General features: G+C 41.6%; 1 protein-coding gene across 2 annotated transcripts; it reads right to left on the bottom strand.

Moving 5' to 3' along the window:
- Positions 1–1,294: 1,294 nt before the first annotated feature.
- On the bottom strand, positions 1,295–14,011 carry arpp21 (cAMP-regulated phosphoprotein, 21). Of its 2 annotated transcripts, XM_059350718.1 has the most exons (20): positions 13,903–14,011; positions 9,226–9,387; positions 8,928–9,084; positions 8,767–8,805; positions 8,600–8,665; positions 8,386–8,497; positions 8,014–8,152; positions 7,431–7,568; positions 7,243–7,342; positions 7,035–7,130; positions 6,913–6,950; positions 6,759–6,815; positions 5,818–6,008; positions 4,202–4,342; positions 3,995–4,113; positions 3,784–3,858; positions 3,518–3,670; positions 3,184–3,286; positions 1,986–2,095; positions 1,295–1,850 (listed from the first exon to the last, which is right to left on the bottom strand). In XM_059350718.1, exons 3-20 carry the CDS (start codon positions 9,078–9,080, stop codon positions 1,701–1,703), a joined length of 1,980 nt encoding a protein of 659 aa, XP_059206701.1. In that variant the 5' UTR covers positions 9,081–9,084; positions 9,226–9,387; positions 13,903–14,011; the 3' UTR covers positions 1,295–1,700. The 2 variants fall into 2 exon arrangements, with proteins under 2 accessions (XP_059206701.1, XP_059206702.1); XM_059350719.1 differs by lacking the exon at positions 3,784–3,858.
- Positions 14,012–20,218: the final 6,207 nt, after the last annotated feature.

Here is a 20,218-nt window from a genome sequence, read left to right as displayed (position 1 = left end):
ATCTGTATATTTGAGCAGACTTTTCACATGTCACAATTGGAAACGCAAAGGTGCAAATAATAAAATTAGTGGTGGTTTTATTCCATTTACGGTACCTTCTTCAGTTTGAGGGTCCTGCTATTGTGCATGACGACTCGCTGCCACACGGCCATGACTGAATGAACGCTTGAATAGAGAGCGGGTCATTAATGTTATTAGTAACACCTGTGCGTTTCCTGCTATGAATTCAAATGTATGCTGTGAAAAAGGGACGATTGAATGTACACCATTTCCCCTTTGATAGAAATATTTTAAATAATAGTTTGTCAATCTATTTGCATACATTTCAATAACCTGTTAACCCATTTTTGCCCTAGACTATACTTAGTTTGATAAAAATGCCACAACCTTAGTTCTGATGAGTCTAAAATCTTAAGTTTGGTACAGATATACTTTGAAATGTTTACATTTACGCTGCATATGTGTGCTTATCTGTGTGTATATTCAACTTGCATACAAACCTTGAGTCGCTTTGTTACATCCAGCCACTCATTTCTAACCTCTACATTTTATTAATTCCAGCTTCTCAAATTAACAAATAATTGCTTCCTAAATGTGCTAACAATTGATCAGTTATGTATGAAACATTCTGTACAACTAATGAGGGAATGAACAAATTGTTAAATTACCTGTTGTTTTATGTGTGGACAGTGTACTGCAGTGCTGTCTAACCCTGCTTAACTCGTCATCAAGCCTTTGACAAGCTTCAGCTGTTTGATAACGAGCAGATCATTTGAATCAGGTGTGTTAGAGGAAAGAGACACCTAAAGCTGGCAGGCCAGTGGCCCTGCAGCAGCACGGTTGGACAGCAGTGGTGTACTGAGAGTTTTCAAGCAGGAGGGGGCGCTAATGTTTCAGTGAGAATCCTTCACTGGTTTGATAGAGTAACTGACAATGGTTTATGCTGTTTATGTAATTCGACTGTGAGAAATCTCCCACCATGTGAGCATCTTGGCTCCTAATAGATTCCCTAAAACTTAATGCCCTTAATGATCGACTATTAATGCAAAATCTTTCACTTGCTTGTTATTCAGAAATTAAGTCAACGACGTTCGTCTCCCATTTATGAACTCAGTGGTAGGTTAACAACCCGTGTCTCTGCTTCCCCGCAGTGCACACATCATTCTCATTATCATGTGATACTGTTATGAACATGAAGTATGTCTTCTTATAATGTACTTTATTCCCGGGTGCACGCACCTCGCCGCGCCTGTATTATCATCATTAACATCGGAGGAAACAAAGAGCCAAGATGATATAGAAATGTGACATTGTCAATCCAGCCACAGCACTTTATTCTATTCACACAGTGCATTTCCTTGGAACACAATATATAATTTAATATCAATATAAAACTCCATTTGTGTATATAAATTATGCATTCAATACAGCAGCTCTGATATATACTATTAAGCTTTGGTACAGTGGTACATTTCTGTGTATATGTGCGTGTTTATGCGTGTTTGTGTTTGTGTGTGTGTGTGTGTGTGTGTGTGCATGCTTGTTATAAGTGTGAACCCTGTGGGCATCGTCAGGGGGAAGGCGGGTGTAGGTGAGGGAGTGTGATAAAAAGGTGTTTATGTTATGAATGTGTGTGTGTGTGTATGCATGTGAATTCACGCAGGAACTCGTGTATCATCGCTCCATCCGTCGAGGCATCATCAGTACTGTGCGCTCCAGGCCGGGGCGCTGAGGTTGGTGCAGCTGGGAGGATGGCAGCTGCCGTGGTGGAGGGGTGGGGGGGCCACCACGCAGCAGTAACCTGCCTCACCAACAACTTTACTTTGGGGATAGGACACTGAAACACCTCCCTGTAGAAAAAAAGAAGAAAGTAAAGTTGAAGAATTTGCTACCACAAGCACTTTCTGAACTGCTAAACGCTTCTTTTGGGGGCTGAGTTGCTGGAGGCTGACGCAGAATGAGACCTTTGGGTGCTCTGTGTTTACCTGAACTACGCTACGCTGATGAGAGGCCATTGGTGAGTAGGTCCCTAGCACAGCCTGGGTCTGGGGGTGTGAAGACTGCTGCTGCACCCCCACAGCAGGGGTGTAACCTGCTGCAAACACACAGTTATAAAAGAGATTATTAACAACATATTTCATCACTGCAATTTGTTTAGAAAAGGTTAATATAAGAACTGATCCACGAGAGAGTTTTGCCGTTATTTAGAACAAATATAAAGACGTGTATATAAGAGGAAGCCTTGATACAGCAGTAACAAACTGTTCCGTAGAAAGAGAGGGCAAATGTTTTAGAAATTGTTTATTTCTTGATAAATTAAATAAGACTTTTTTCTTTGAATTATTATTATCTTGGTGTGGAAGTATGGAAGCTGACAAAAAAAATTATAATTATAATAATAAATAAATAAAAGGGAAAATTAAATAGGAAAGTAGAATAAAATCAAACAGAAATATCAATTCATGTCATATTTTATTAATTTAAAAATTCTATAGTTATTTTGAATATTATTTTGGCAAATTTTATTACATATAAATTAATTGATCGACTCATTTTAATTATTTTCAACTTCCATCCTCCACATGTAAGAACTTGGGTATTTTTCTGTTCTTATGAATTATTATTTATTTTAACTTGAAGACTGACATAAAAATCATATATATATACATCTGTAATTCATATGGTGTTCATTTGATACATTTTAATCTTTCAATTCAGTATTTACACTGCACTTAAATGATAACAGCACCAAAAAACACTGCTTGGAAAATCCACATATTTCCTTCCATCATTAATTCAGTCCTGCTGATAGAGTCATTTGTATTTCTGTTCCAACGTAGCCGCTTTGCGTATTGTATAATTAGAAACATTTATTCTAGTTTATTTTGTTAACAGCCACTATGCCTAGAAGGTGATGACAGACTGTTCGGTGCTCAAATACATTTGCTCATTAAAATGCTCTAAATTCTGACACATGACAGCGTTGAGATGTGTGTCTCCTCGCTGTTTGTCGTTGCGAAGAATAGAAGCAGCAGGAAAAGAGACCGGTTCACTGTGAGACCCTCAGACTACATCTCTGACAGTGTAACGGCCCCCTCCTCTACTGCCACGGCCTGCGTCTGTTACAGACAGACAGACAGACAGACAGACAGACAGACAGACAGACAGACAGGTGAGACGTACCTGTTGGTTGTGCTGCCTGGCTGTGGATGTGCTGGCTGGGTGAGACAGGCTTGCATGGGTGCTGAGCTGAGGTAGGGTACTGGCTGTAGTAATACACAGGCAACTATAGGAAAATATGAAAAATTCTAGCTTTATTCTTACCATTAATTACCTTAAACTCTTCCTTTAAATGGCATATATTGTGGAACAAAAATTGAAAGCTAATCAATACAGAACGTTTGCAGATTTTTTTTCCTAAACCAGCAAGGTTTAATATACATGACAAGAAAATAAATGTTTCATGCACTTAATCAAAAAAGGCACATGAGAATATAAAGTGCATGTGTGTGCATACCTGAGGTGAGGGTTGGCAGTAGCTGGTGGGGTTGGGAGGGGGAGGAGGAGGAGGGGCTGCATAGATGTAACCCTGACTGGGAGGGTAGAGGGGCGGGGCTTCACCCGTCGACTGGCAGCTTACATGAGCAAGCTGCGAGGAGAGATCTTCAATCTGTTGGTAGAGAGAGAAAGGAGGTCAATACGCACATGGACGCCTGTAAACATACACGCACACTGTAAACATAGGTATGTGCAGCCGTTATCAGACTGTACAGCGATACATACTGTGGTGTATGGCTGTGAGGGAGTGACAGGCAACATCTGTGGGGCTGTGTAAGAGACAGATGAATACTGAACCACCTGAGAGAGACACACACATATGGGGACAAAGATAAAGACACAAACAGCAACATGTATGTATGTCAGTCTGAACATGTCTGGAATATCAAACAATTTCTGCTGTGTGTGTGTGTGTGTGTGTGTGTGTGTGTGCTACCTGCTGCTGTTGGTGCTGAGAGGGAGAGCTTTGCAGCTGAGTCTGGCTCCTGATTGGCTGCTGACTGTCCGGAGGGTTGTACACAGCAGGGGTCCCATCAGGATTCAGGAAAGGCTGCCCTAAGATGTCAGAGGGTTAAGTGTAAAAAAACGTGAATGTGTCGTACATGTAATCTTACTTGCAAGTGTGTGTTAGTGTCTTATGTACCAGTAAGTGGGTTCACTAGTATGCTTCCAGGCGGGATCCCGTTCTCCATTATGTAGGCAGAGTTAGGAGCCGGCTCATCTAGGATGGGAGGGGAGGAGGGGTGGGGACAGGTGGATGGCAGTCTGTAAAGAGAGATGGAGCCTAAGAGAGTGAAAGTGGAAGAGGGAGTAAAGATGAGAAAATGAAGAGGAAAAGCTTTATTATGGCAGCATATAACAAATTCATACTTCAACACTTGAAAGCGATAATTTGGGCTTTTTCAAGTAGGGTTGTATGAGATACTTATCCATAGTAAGGGTTTTACCAACAATAGATGGCAGTTGGTGCGACGCCAGTTTGGAGAAACAGGCAGGCACACCAACAAGTAAGTCAAGCAATGTACTGCTACAGGAGCAACAACAAAATGGTTTTTGCCATCTAAAAAAAAATCTATATCCGTTTTAGTGTATGCTATATTTAGGTGATTTTGGCTTTACCTTGCCGTGAGACAGCCCTGTTATCCGTTATCTACACTCTTATCAAAGTCAGCTGACTCAACTGACAAAACCAGTAATTTTACCATGGAGAACACGTGTTGCTGGTCTACCGCTGCCTCATTGGGTTAGTGTAATTATGTTATTGTGTGGCTTTGGTGTTTTAAATGTTAAGCTCAGATTCACCAAAGTCACACAATAAAGCTAACCAATTGAGGTAGCAGTAGACCAGCAACCCCAATATTTTGCAAGGTAAAATACAACATTCTAAATAAAGCGTACATTTAAACTGATATTGATTTTTTTTTAGGTGGGCCTTTTTTTAAGGGGTTCAAGCTTGTTTTGCTAGGGCATGCCGACCTCCGTCTACTGCAGTTACTAGAGTGACTAGAGGTGTTGCGCTATACTGGTATAGATAACCCTGATATTTAAAGAAATAAATATTGATGACATACATATGCTTATATTGCGTAAATAAACCAGCTCCTTTTAAATAATTTTAATCTTTTTGTACACTTCTTGTAAGCATTTTTATCGTTAACGTTAAAGCCAGAAGCCAAAAAAGAGCTAAAACGCACAATTAAACTAAGTTGAATATGAATTATACTTATTGCATTGGGTGCGTTTGTTTCAATTTGCTGTAGATATGGCAATTATATCGTTATCGTGAAGTTTTTTGGCCTTGATAATCCTATAGTCAGTGTGAAAGCCCTAACACTGACTTTGGATAAGTAACTCATACAACCCCACTTCAATAAATCTACACTCCACCCTTGCCTGTGCTAAAAACTTAGTGTGTGCAGCCCCTTAGCAATGACGTGTTTTTCTTGAGTATGCAAAGAAGACTGGAGGTGTTGTGTGAAAATTTACAGCTATGGTGTGAAGGTTCATAGATTGAGTTACATTTTCACACCAGAAGAACTTTCACCGCTTTTTGCTAATTAGATGCTGCTGAATAAAGAACAGACAGCATCATTTATAAACAGTGATTTTCCCAAGTGTGGTGTCGTGATGAAATCCGCTAATAAGTTTGCTTGCACACAGGTACAGGAGTGAAGTGTCTCCTCACTCGATGACTGAATTTACACCTTTAAGGTGCGACAAAGAAGTGTTGAAAAGTCTCTAAATGTTATTCTGACGCACCTGAACCACGTGCGTCCCAGCTGTGGTTGGCAGCTTGGCGGGGCTTCGAGGTGGGACTCGTCCATTGGTAAGACGAATCAGAATCTGTGCTGCTCCAAGGTCGGGGGTCGTTGCTATAGCGACAGTCGGTCTCAGTGCTACTCTGCCTGCTGCTGCCTGTCCAGCTGGAGCCTGAGCTGTCACGGCTCCCCCTGTGAGGCACATCCAGAATTATCCTACAACCTTATCACTGCATGCCGTGGATGTGAATAGGGGACAAAAATGGCTTCCACACCTGCTGGTATGCCACACATAATGAGAGCCATGAATATATTCACTGCAAGGATAGGATCGTAGACTAAAACTGAGACTAAAATAAGGAGTGAACTGTACTGTCATCCTTTAAGAAAAACTAAAACTGAACTGAATGAACGTAAATTAATTTTAGATTTAGATTTTAGCTATAATACATCGCTAACAAAAAGCACATTCATTTCTGTCAACTCTTGAACCTCAAAAACTGAATTTTACATTCCAGGACACTATGCAGCAATTGCTTTACATCGGACATTGAAGTAGCATGAAAATGAAAAGATGAGAACCGTTGTAAGCTTTTGCAATGTCTCTCATTAGAATGTCAAGTCTTCTGAAAACTGAAACAAACCCGAAATTAGCAAATGTGCTCTGAAAACTAACTAAACTAAAATGAAATGGGAAAAGTAAATACTGACATGAAATAAAAATCCATTCAAAACTACTATAACCTTGATTCACTGACATAAATTATCAATGAAAAATGTCCTTCAGTTTTTAGAATCAAGATTTCAGAGTATCCTAAAGGGATACAAAAATCTAGGTCTTCATTTTGTTTCCACTGCAGATGATCTGAAAAGCTCTGTTGCAGCCAGGCTGACCAGATTAAGATGATAAATGACTGCACATCTGTGCAGACAGAGCTCTACCTGAAGAGCTGCCTTCTCCTCTGGGTCTCAGCATATGGATTGTACTCCTCCGCAGCCCTGCACACAGCACACACACAGACATGTATTAATGTCCTAATCTAAATATAAAAAGCTGAAAAGGCACATGGAGAGAATATACTGCAGGCAAGGTTACCTGGTTTCTGCATGGGCGCTCTCCTGGGTGCAAGGTGGCTGTAAAAGTACAGCGGAGAAATTAGTGAGTCTCCTATATGTCTCTAAGTCATAACTGCCTTTCTGTCTTTCTCCCTGTCTCACCTCTTGGTTGAAGATTCGGTCTCGTGCTCTTTGGTACTCCTCCTCTCTCTCCTCCATTGACTTGCTTTGTTTCTCCCGTAAGGGGTGAAGTCGGGTCTGTAGGGAGAGAAACGAGAACAGGTCACAATGCTGATAGGATACAATCAATGTCAATTATAGAGGAAACTCCGCAGAGACAGGCAGCTATAGAGATAGAGGACAGACAGACCTGGTCATCTGAGCTGTTGTCTCTCTTCAAAATGATTTTCCACCGCTGGATCTCTTCTGTCTTGTCCTTGTGCACCTCTTCCAGAAAACGCTGCTCCGGTCTTGAAGACAAAGAACTGCTGTTACTTCACAATGAACGCTAAAAGGCCAAGCTTTACATGGAGGAGGAGATGCATTATGCATGCTTACATGCGTGTGCTGCTGGTCCTGTTGATGATGACAGACTTGCCTGTCTGGTCTACATTGTGCTCCATGCCAAAGTAGGCCGCCACCCGATGGACCAGCATACGGTGGTAGGACGACATGTGAGGGAACTTCTTAAAGGAACTGAGATGTGGGAAGAGAGAGGCAGGATATAAATACAAGTGAAAGAGAAGAAAGAGAAAGAGAGGCAGAGAGGAAAACGAGGGAGCAACGAAAGAAGGTGGGAGGGAGGAGGAGAGAGATAGGACAAGGCGATAGAAGGAGGTAGATTGAGACTGGTTGTTTGTTTTGGCTTCAGTCCAATTTCATCCCCAGTGGCTCAAACACACCCACACTAACATAACTGGCTCAATATATTGATCAGTACACTAAATAAGCTGTATGGACAGAATTATAATATATGAGCTGGTAGCATTTCTTAAATTAGCATAAAAGTGTATTCATAATAGTGTATTCGTGTCTTTAATAGGATTTATAATACAAGTTTTATTACAGCATGTTTAAGCAGGTTGATAGCTCAATGAGTGCCCAAGGTTATGTATTCTCCTTCGCGTGCACACACACACACCTATTGCTGGTGAGAAAGTCGATCATGTCCTGCTCCAGTTTAAGCAGCATCATTCGGTCTCTGGGGTTGCTGTTGAGGGTGTCGACAATAAACTGGTGTAGGTCTATGCCGGTGGAGTCGGTGTACTCCACACTGGACTCTGAGAGTGAACACAGGCAGGCAGGATGTATTACAAGACAATAAAAATAAAAATACAAAAAAGCGCACTGCAATATTAAACACCCCAGGAGAACTACATCTAAATAGTGGCGCTGAATCCCATTTTATTACATTTTATTTGCTTTCTCTTGTCTCTCTTTTATGAGATATCAATCACACACACACACACACACACACACACACACACACACACACACACACACACACACACACCTTTGGACAGTGAGGGTTTCTTTGGGTCTGTGCTGTTCTCCTGTTCTTCCTCCTTACAGGAAGTTATCTCGTTGTCATGGCAGCTAGATGAGATGTTTGCATCTGGAGATGCCTGAGAGGGTGGAAAATAAAAACAAGTAATTTGAGTGTGGTGATGTTAAGGAGCTAGAAGATGATCTTGGCAAATGTGTGTGTGTGTGTGTGTGTGTGTTACCTGGGTTTCTTCAAATGATGATGACTCCTCGCAGACAGCCATACTCCGCACCAACTTTCCTTTGGCCTGAAATACACACACAAGTAAGCAATATAAGTTCACAGAGTATAATGCAAAAGAAACTTTAGTAAGAATGAATAATGAGAGGCAGAATTATTTTAGCTTACCTTAACTTTTTTCTTTGGTTGCACCTGGTTACAGCTTTTCTGCAAGTGAGGACACAATTTGTCATAAAGTGAACACGTGAAGCGTGGTGGGGTGTGTGGCTGGTGCATTATTTTAATGTAGCACATTATTAATGTTGTACACAATATTTTGTGTCACACACCTGCTGCTCCTGCTGCTTCTTACTGTCATGGCGACACTCCTCATTCTCCCTCTGATCGCAGGACGGTGGGGAGGGGCAGCTGATGACATCACATGGCGTCACATCACAGGGTTTTAGGAGGACATGTGCACTCTCTACAGCTGCTTCCGTCATCCTTCTAAACGAAGCAAAACATGGACTCATGACGCTGTGTGTGTTTACGCACACAATGTCGACATTTGTATATTTTATTGCTCTTTAAAGATAGCTTTACATGCATTTGCATGAGTCTGTGTATGTCTGCGGATGCTGTTCCTACCTATCTGGAGTTGTTTACTGGAGAGCCTCACAGGTGAATGATGAGGTCATATATCCCATGTTCCCACAGGGCAGCCAGAAATGCAATTATCCTCTCCGCCCGTGCTCGCCTTCTCTACTGTTCCTCTCTCTGCCGGCTCTTTACTGGTCAATGGAAAATAGCCTGAAGAGATTGAAAAACATAGGAGAAAAAACAGTGTTAGCGCTCATTGTACAACACACACACACACACACACACACACACACACACACATCAAACAGTTGCCGGAGCATAAAAGCAAAGCTGCTGGAAATGACATCAAGTAGCTAAGCTTGTGTGTCCGCGTAACCTCTGTCTAGGCTTCCCAAATGCTCTCCTGGCTTGACAGTTAATTGCTGCTTAAAGTATATTACTGTAAGTGTGCATGTGTGTGTGACAGTGACATATAGTCCTGTGCTTGCATGTTGTATCTGCTTGTGTTTTTACATGTGTGTAGCTCATGTGAATGCATGTCTGGTGTGTGTGCGCAAGTGTGTCCTAAAGCTTTTCTTAGAAACAGCAGCTGTGGAGAGCATCATCCGATACGCCAGCACTTATATTCCCAGAATGCCAAGCTGAGTCTCTGATCCCAGTGGTGAGAATATTGCCGAGACCAAAGACATAGACACACACATACAAGAGGAAGTGGCATTCCACCGCCTTTTCCGAAGGGCCAACTGCGTTCACTGGGGACACATTCTGCTGTAACACTGAGCTCAAGGGGACACTTATCCCTGTAACACCTGGGACAGAATAACGAGCTCAGAGGATGCCGAGTCCCATAACATGGTTATTTAACACCCGACTGGAGATAATAGCACTTTTAAAAAAAAAACCTCTGTCACTCCATGTGCAACCACCAAAGTGGTGTTTACTTCCCATGCCACCTCAATGAAACACAATACACAACAGCAGTGATTCTATCCAGCAAAAATATTCTTAGTATGGTAGAGAGGCGCCTGAAATCTGTGTGTGTTTGTTTAAAAATGTATAATGGGAATATCATCAAAACTACATGATACTGGGTTAAAAACATTCTGCACTTTAGATATAAAGTGGGATGTCACGATTTGATTAGACTTTAAATTTCAAAGTCAAGATTTCATTCGATTTTTTAATTTCAGCAATGAGGGCTACGCCATTGTTAGGCTATCAAGTCAAATTTTGTAAAGATCAACGAATCACTCGTCTTATGCTTCGGCAACTTCTATTCACATTTTTCCTTTTGACGTTTAACATTCGGTTGATTATTTGAACAATAGGAAATTAAAGGGGAAACTATTTTTCTGTAATAATTCAAGTAAATATTGCAGAAAATTTTCCCATTTCCAGCTTTTAAAGAGCTGCTTTCATGGACTTTTATAACAGAGAATAGAGTATCTTTGCATTTTAGACTGTTCTTTGGGCAAAATAATATATTTGAAGATGTCACCTTTGGATTTTGGGGAAAATATTTTATTCAAGGAGGTACAACTCTGCAACCGATCCATCTCGCTGCCATAGCTTGGTGGGCTTCAGCATACTGCCTAGGGACCTAAACACTCTATAGGACATAATAACTTGGGAGACTCCCTAATGTGCTGTTGGCTAGTTCTTGCTGAGCTGTCCTTTAGCCAAACAGACTAGCTCCACTGTAACTGACCCTGACCTCCCAGAGGGGAGGGTCAAGGAAAAAGCAACACATCTCCTTCAATCATTGCAACCAAATAAAGATGGTGTGTAAAATAAGAGAAAGCATGTTGGTAGTGAGCTGTGTTAGAGCTGTGAATTGAGAGCAAAACCTGCGAACGGGAACATGACATAAGCAGGACAGAGAGGAAAAAGAATGATGTGGAGCAGATGCTCTACAGAGGAAACAAGATGAATGGGAGGCGAGGGAAGCAGGGGATGAAGAAAGATGAGGATAGAGTCTGCAGGGACTTTAAAGGTGAAGAGGGGTGAAGGAAGGCGACGGAGAAAGAGGGAAGTGAAGAATTAGTGATAGAGAGGCTTGCAGCACAGTCTGTCTCCAGGCTTTTCAGCCGACGGCCGTGAAGAGGGGATTTGAGTGGAGCTACCAGTTTTTGAGCTGAGCGCTGCAGAAGCGGCCGGCCGCCCGGGGAGAAGGTGTGACACGATCATTAGCGCGTGACGGATGGCGGCGGGAGGCAGGGAGCGCCAGTACCGGCTACATCATCATCCATCTGCTGCTCTCCCTGAAGCCTCCAGCCTCAGAGACACCTACTCACCAGGACACCTTTCTTCTCCAGCCAAAAGCTGCCTGGCTCATCTACACTGACACACAGGCAGGCCAGCAGGGAATTGTCCAAAAGCTACTTTAGATGGCCATTGTCAAGTTACACTAAGTGCTTAAGCCCGGTACTATTCTGCAATTAAGACCACTGAAAAATGTATCTTTCAATACCAGGACTATAATTACCAGTGGTTTGTGCATCTTTTAACACAAACGTATACCCTTGAACCGTGTTTGCTTGGGTTTATTATCCTGCCTTCTGTATTTTTAAACATTAATCTTTAAATGTTTATCTCTAATTACATTCTGCACTGCTTCCTTTTTTATCTGCACCCTTCCATCTCTTGGAAAGCAAACAGCAAATGGAAATCATCACTGCCAATGGTCACAGGAGCTGTTGTGGTTTGTCTCTAAGCTTGCAGCTGAATTTAAAAGGGGATTTCATGTTTTCTCCCTCAGCTCAGAGCTCATTAGGAAATGATTCAGCGAGAGACTCAGAACGAGAGAGCAGGTCTCTGTGGTTTAAAATAATAATTGAAAATTTGGAGGCAAAAGCAAAGCATTCAGTGCTTTGTTTGTCCATAATCTGTGCAGGCTTTACCCCGGAGTCTGTAATTGGGCTGCTTCCCTTTCCCCTCTTACAGTATACAGGGTATTTTGAGTTTCCACTTGTATTGTTTATATATATATATATTGTTGCATCTTGTGTGTCCGCACTTTTTACATTTGCAGCTGAATTATTTCCCTCCTGGACAGACTTTTATGTTATTTTCTTGCTGCTGCATATTTCAGTCAAATAAAACCATGAAATAAGGAAGTTAAAATAAGGCCATGCATTATTTCACCCTCCACTTTAAGACAACCGAAAGAACAGAAAAAGTAGGCTACACATGAGAAGAAATTCAGGTTACATCGTCCTTTGAGTCATCAGCACCTGGGCAGCCACCGCAGCTTTATTACCAAAGTCACTTGTGGGTGCGACAGCTGTGTCTCTCTGCAGCTGAACTCAAACCTCAAGAAAAAAAACCTCTGCGTATACATATACATATACAGTACAATAGCAAGTGTTTCTGTTAAAGGGCTGTTTCACACAAAATTAAGCAACTCTTTATGGCTTATTCTTAAACTGATGGCATATTGTCTGTGTCACACGTTTAAACGGAGGATGCGGTAAGTAGGCTAAAACAAACAGGTGTCATCTTCATGCACAAGTTTTGCGGCATCCTGTTGACCCACATAACGAGACAAACCGGCAAACTGAGCGGGGTCGGGTTTGGGCGATCTACTCTCGGGATGGGACCGGTGGGAGCCGTGTCTGAAAGTGTGTGTTTGTGTGTCGCATTACCGCGACCCAGGCTAAGCTGACACACCGGGCTATTTTTACACCCGGGGAGGGAGTGGACCTCCTGCTCCGGGACTTCACCGTGCTGTCAGCTGCATGTGGAGCGCGGAGGACGGTGGACACAAGGTTCATACAGTTTTTCAGTGGTCAAATTCAAGCACTTTTCAAGGACTTTCAAGGTCCATTTTCAAGCTTTTCCAGTATCTTACAATGGTTGTTGTTTCATGTTTTAGATGAGTAGGCCTACTTACATGCTAAAGGGGTCATTTCACTCAACCATACCAACAGCGATGGTTTTACGCTTTTAACAACCAAAAGTACAGTTTGCTAATCTCAATATTCAATTTAGTATTTTTTCATTGAACATGTGATTATCTATAGTCAGATTGCACGAGAAATACAGTAAGAATTTCAAGCATTTTCAAGCACTTTATCCAAAATCCAAGCACTTTTCAAACCTTCAAAATACAACAGTAAAATGTAAGCATTTTCAAGGATTTCAAGCATCCGTATGAACCCTGAGGACATGAACTCAATATACTTCGCTAACGTTATTTAAGACTCTTGCCCGACATAAATACGGCGGAATACGCGGCTTAAATCGCCTTAAAACTCACATTTATACACACCAAACACACACGAAACCAGAAATATAAAAAAATAAACGAAAAAAATCCTTTACAAACTGCCCTCTTCGTTTAAGTCGCGCTAAACATCCTAAGCTTTGAAATAGAAACCAACACGTTTATTGTCTCCTAAATGACCGTTATCATTCATTCAGCGGCGTTGCTATCGTTACAGACCCGGGGGACACGCGACGGCGCTCCGGGGCGCAGTTAGCTAGTTAGACCCCCGAATTCAACCGTCATCTTAGAGGAGTTTCGGCTAAATTTAAAATATTTTCTTAACTCACTGTGTTTTCTCGTCACCTCAACTCGTGATCTGGTGCGGTTAATGTCACAAAAGTGCAAGCAAAAGGCGCAAAAAACAGCCTCAAAAGACAGCAAAAGGCGTCGATGTCAACCGGTGGAGTAACCAGCTCGTGGAGGAGATGTCCTCGCGGGGACAGAGACCGTGAGCTTACCGTGAGGTGATGTCTTCTCTCTCCGTGGGCTGCTGCCGGTGGAGCTACCGACCGACCGACCGACTGCTGTACGCACACCCAGTGTCTGTTGACTGTGAGGTCCATTGCTCCTCCTCCGCCTTTTGCCTGTCTCTGTCGGAGCAGGGGCAGCTCGGGGGGAGGAGGAGGGGAGGAGCAGGGGGAGCTCGGGGGGAGGAGGGGAGGAGAGGAGGAGGAGGAGGAGGGCCGACAGCTCTGAACCCTGAGCCACGCGCCCACACACACGCGAGGAATGCACGAGAGCCAGCCCTTCACCAGCAGCCCACTCATCTCTATCTCTGTCCCTGTCTCTCTCTCTCTATATCATACTGTCTGTCTCTGTCCCTGTCTCTCTCTCCAATACTGTCTGTCTCTGTCTCTGTCTCTCTCTCCAATACTGTCTGTCTCTGTCTCTCTGTCTCTGTCTCTCTCTCTTTATATATATATATATATATATATATATATATATATATATATATATATACACACACCATACCATCTGTCTCTGTCCCTGTCTTCCATACAGTCTATCTCTGTCCCTGTCTCTCTGTCCAATACTGTCTATCTCTGTCCCTGTCTCTCTCTCTAATACTGTCTGTCTCTGTCCCTGTCTCTCTCTCCCATACTGTCTGTCTGTCCCTGTCTCTCTCTCCCATACTGTTCGTCTATGTACCTGTCTCTCTCTCCCATACTGTCTGTCTCTGTTCCTGTCTCTCTCTCCAATACTGTCTATGTCCCTGTCTCTCTCTCCCATACTCTCTCTCTTTCCCCGTCTCTCTCTCTCCCATAAACTGTCTCTGTCCCGTCTCTTGCTCCAATACAGTTTGACTCTGTCCCTGTCTCTCTCTCCAATACTGTCTGTCTCTGTCCCTGTCTCTCTCTCCAATACTGTCTGTCTCTGTCCCTGTCTCTCTCCCCAATACTGTCTATGTCCCTGTCTCTCTCTCCCATACTCTCTCTCTTTCCCCGTCTCTCTCTCTCCCATAAACTGCCTCTGCCCCGTCTCTTGCTCCAATACAGTTTGACTCTGTCCCTGTCTCTCGCTCCAATACTGTCTGTCCCTGTCTCTCACTCCCATACTGTCTTTATCTTCCATTTGATTTCAACTCAATTAAATCTTCTTTACTACTGCAATATTACTGCAATAACTGACTTCAACACTTGAGGGGACACAGCAAGAAATACTCTCTTGTAGCTGTATCAAAGGTAAAATATTCCTCTTATGCTGAGGTTCAATTCTGAAGTACTTGTCACTTGAACAATGCCATTTTCTGCTAATTTATACTTCTACTCCACTACATTTCAGAGAAAATACTGTACTTTATCTGATAGTTTTGGTTACTATTTAATTTTAATATTCAGATTAATAATACAAATATAAATCAGCTGATGTTTTAATATTAAACTAAAATGGGTCGTTCTGCATAATGAGTACTTTTACTTTTGGTATTTTAGGTATATTTTGAAGCCAATACTTTGTATTTCATGTTAAGTTATAGTTGTGTAATTCAGAGGGTACTTTATTTGACAGCCTATTTTACTTTACACACGAAGATTTTACACACAAAATCTAGAAGGCACTGTTATAGGTTAAACTACCCAATAGTATAAGAGGTAGTTAAAATTAGCATCATCCTCGACCAGCTACAACGCTGCCTACACATTATAATATAATAGCATATTGTAACACTCACAAGGACCATTGTATGCACTGTGAGTACTTTAACTTACCTTTGCTTCATGCTGTAAGTAGGCTATTGTGCTAATGATACTTATGTACTTTTACCTAAGTGACATTTTCAATGCAGCTATGACTTCTGACTCTAATTTCATATTTTCTATATTGTAATACTGTTCATTTTTACTGTACTTCAAAGGAGCTGAATAAGTTCCCCACCAATGGTCTTATGTACTGGAAGAAACATGAGGTTCCCATGGTCAAATGAAGCCATAATGAATTAATAAACACTATACACCTTGAAGGCATTTTAAGGGAGAGCCTTGTAGCGTTCAATAAGATTTGCCAGCCTTTCATCTGTTCCCTAGAGACCTGACAATCCTTGGGAACAAAAAACGTATTTATGTTTGAATTTTATGTTATTTGTTCAGAAGACTGTGAATGTCACTTTCATTTCAGGTACTGCTTCAGTATGACAGATACTACAAAATCATCCTGAAATATAAAAAAGACATTGACTCAAAAACACAGTCTGTAGATCAACAAAATATAGTCTGTAGATCTCCTGGCTCTTAGACTGGATCTATACATACAAAGACCTATGGATTGTGCAGTAATAATAAAAACTGCCACAATATAAAACAGCTAAAAACTGGATAATTTCTACTGCTTTACACACTGGTTGATCATGGTGGCGTGATCTATAAAAGAGCATCATATCTAATGAATGATGATTGACTGTGGTGCTGTTGACAAACATTCCCCTGTAAAAATGTATCTAACAAAAGTACAAGGTAGCATACAAAGGAAGTAAAATTGGAAGTAGTTCAAAATTGTCCATTACTGATGAAAACAGGTTTAAAACAATCAAACTTTAAGATCTCAGTTACAATCTTATAATATCTGTTTTATTGTCTTTGGTGGCACCTACATGCCAATAAATGATAACTGTAGGTGTGTTTATGGATCTCACTCTTTACCAGAAGCAATAGCAGCGTTTGTGTGTTTCATTATGACAGAATGTGGTCCTGGAGACACCACTGGGACTAGCGGACAGATTTTGTCCCCACGATAACATCACAACCACACAAGATGCAGTCGAACACGAACCCCCGATAACCATAACCAGAAGAGTGTAAAGGTGTGTAGCTGACATCCAAATGAAGGCTGAATTTAAAGGTGGCTGGAGTCAGAGCAAGGACACCAGAAGTAGAGGGTAGGAAGTAGGGAAGGGGCCAATTGGAGCTCTGCCTACCCTCTACTGGGGACCAACCACTGTCGGATGATGGCAAAATGGTCTCTAACCCTGCTCCACTTGAAAAAAAAAATATATATCACCACAGACATACTACAAATGCAAGGGCTTGCATCAGTTGACCACATGCTCAATCAATTGTGTTACCACATTTGATGATAGATGGTGACTGAACAGACATTTATTTAAATGAAAATTGTGTAAACAAGTTCAAGAATGATCTTTAAAAGACGACATGTGTGATGCGTATAAGAGACGATGGGACCTCAGTGACCTGGTAGCTGCAGCCTTGGGGAAGGGGACAGGAGTAATCTGTACCCACATGTCTGTTTGCACCTACCATAGAGCCCATCTGAAGCTGACTCATCAAGTCTCATCTATCTTTGGTTTCACCACAGCAGATGCAAGTAATAACATATCTTTTTACATGAATGGCATCTAGTTGAATGTTACCAAGCTTTATATCTGTATCGCAGCCAGGTCCGTTTTAAACATACTGAGGTCATATGTCCATGTCCAGTGTTAGCTGCAGCCCTGATTGCACCCATCCTTGGCAAATACAATTAATTGAGGGCATGGCCAGCTTAACCTGCGAGGGTCCTAGGGAAAAATGAGGTGTTAATCTTACATTCCCTCCCATGCATACAGGTTTTTATAGTATTATAATATTCACTTGTTAATGATTTCTCACAGTTGAAGGACACTGGAACATGCACTGTCAGTAACCCTCATCTGTCTGTAACTTCTGCTTCTTTTTAGTTGCAAGAAACATGTGGACTTCCTACGAAAAATGTCTTCAGGTTAGTGCAAATCAGAAACTATGTGCACACCCACACATCTAATTTTCAAAGTGTTTCTGTTTTTGACACGTCTCGCCTAAAAAAACTGGTCCTGCCTTACTACACTCTATGATGTTTATCTATTCCTACAAAATAAGACCAAATGGTAGAATGAACTGGAAACACAGATCTATGAGGAGATAGGAGCATCAAGTGCAGAGCAGATTCATTCTTGTTCCATTAATTCTCATCTCATTCAGTTCAAAGTCATTCACAGACTCCATTATTCAAAGACAAAATTACACAAGATAGGACCCGAGATCTCTCCGATATGTGATAAATGTAGCCTGAAGGAGCAAAAACCGACATCACGGCTTCACCCCTTGTCCCAAGATAGAAAATTACTGCTCTGAACTTTCTGAAGTAGTTAATATCAATATTGAACCGGACCCTGTTTTAATAGTTTTGGGAATCTCCAAAATGATTTTGGCCCTTAAGACAACAACATATTGTCTCTTATCGCTTAATCAATGCTCAGAATATTCCCCTTAAGTACTCCAAGAAAAGGAAGTCTTCATTGTTAAATTAGTTAATTAAAAACACTATACACCTTGAAAGCACAAGGGCAGACTTTTAGAGTCTTATAAAATTTAGTAGCATCTTATCTGTACCTCAAGGCCTGAAGAACTTTGAACTTTGTTATTTCTTATTCTCAGTAGCTGTTATATATGAATATAATTGTATGGAAATACAGAGAAGAAATATATTATTTAAGTTAAGACATATATTTCTGCTTTTGTGATGATGTTGCATACCTGACAGTACATATTGTATGCTATATATGATCTATGGGGTAACAAACACTCTGAGTTATAAACCACAAACTACAGAGATGACTATGCACAGGCCTCAGGATGTGCGTCATCCAAAAGCCAGCAGACATTGCCATGTGTGTACCCCTCTGATCTCTCCTTGTCTCGCTCCACATACACACACTTGTTTTGGTTTGTCATGTTTGAATGGCACTTCATTGACTTGACAAGGAGCAATTCCACATCATGGTCAACACAAATGCAGCTAAATCTGATTGGAGTCATCCACAGACAACTGGTGTGTATATCTAATCTAATCTAATCTAATCTAAAATCTGTCCGACAAAGTGGCCTATGATAGACATATACACATACACACATACACAAACACCTGCTGTCTGCCTGTTCTGGCACTATGGTTGGCATGTGCGCGCACAGGATAGAGACTCTGTGGCGCTCGTTTCCCGTTGCTCACGCACTAAAATACTGCTACTGTTGTGGCCTGTTATATAAACTCACCTCATTAGAAAGTGCACAGCTGACTGTGTGTATATGTGTGTGTGTGTGTGTCTGTCATACTGTTACATCAGTTCCAGGGAGCCTCACTGAGGTGCAGGGAAGTCTGTTAAAGGCCTTACTGGAACTGTGATCAGAGCGGCCCTCCTCTCCGGCGGGCCGTGAAGGGTAAACTCACTACCTCGTCTGGTAGACACATAAAGTAAGTCCATATAAAATCAAATATTTATCGACCAATACATTGCCCTTAAAAGGACGCTGTCAGTGTTACATTCCTGTGAAGACTTAGTATGTGTCTGTTGTTTCTCTGTTCTACATGGTATGCGTTTTAAAGGGATGGTCTCACAGTTGGGGAAATATGCTCATTACTGTCACTGACGAGAATTAGATGAAGTTTGACACAATTAGTCAAGTCTGTGCGGTAAATATAAGGCTTGACCTAGCAGCTGGTTAGCTTAGCTTAGCTTAGCTTAGCTTAGCATAAAGACCGGAAACAAGGGAAAAAGTCTTAAGACGACAAAATTGCCAACCAGCACCACTATTTTACAGAATATTGTGTGTTTGACTTTTTCTTAGCTGAGAGAACATTTTTTTGAATCTATACTGGTTGGATGCCAGGACTCAGTATGATGCTGCCACTCAGCCTTGCAGCCAATTTTTCCCAGTGGGTACTCACGGTATTGCAACAAAAATCCCTAAATACAAACAGCGAATGAGAACAGCCTTGCTTGGCATTTAACTGTAAAATGGTGAATTGTTGCTTTTGCACTTAAGTTTTTTGTTAATTAATTCACGTTAATTAGTGCACTTTAGAGTTGCTTCTGGACGAGCCAGGATAGCTTTTTCCTGTTTCCTGGCACCAGTTTTACAGCTGTTATTTGTCACCGTTTTTATTTACCATTACATCACAGCTCCAGAGAAACTTACACCATTGCTGGAGAATCTGCCTGTGTAGACATAGCTATCCCCTTTGATCATCAGTGTGTGTAAATGTCTGTGTGTGCATGTGTGTACAAGAGATCGAGTGACACCTCAACAAGTGAAGCTCATAAATATTAATAGGGGCCTCATGAATATTCAGAAGAAGGGCTATGAATATTTAAACTATGATGGAGCATGTGGCCGGGTGACTAGACAGCCACAGACAAGAAACAGACAAATAGACCTCCTCCTTTGCTTCTTAACCTCAGTGAGATGCTGCAGCGCAGCCTTTCTTTTAGGGTACATTAATTCTAATTAAGAATACATAATTTTTATG

This window comes from Centropristis striata, chromosome 14 (assembly GCF_030273125.1).
Source record: "Centropristis striata isolate RG_2023a ecotype Rhode Island chromosome 14, C.striata_1.0, whole genome shotgun sequence".
Taxonomy (NCBI): Eukaryota; Metazoa; Chordata; class Actinopteri; order Perciformes; family Serranidae; genus Centropristis; species Centropristis striata.
This window is presented reverse-complemented; position numbering and strand designations above follow the sequence as displayed.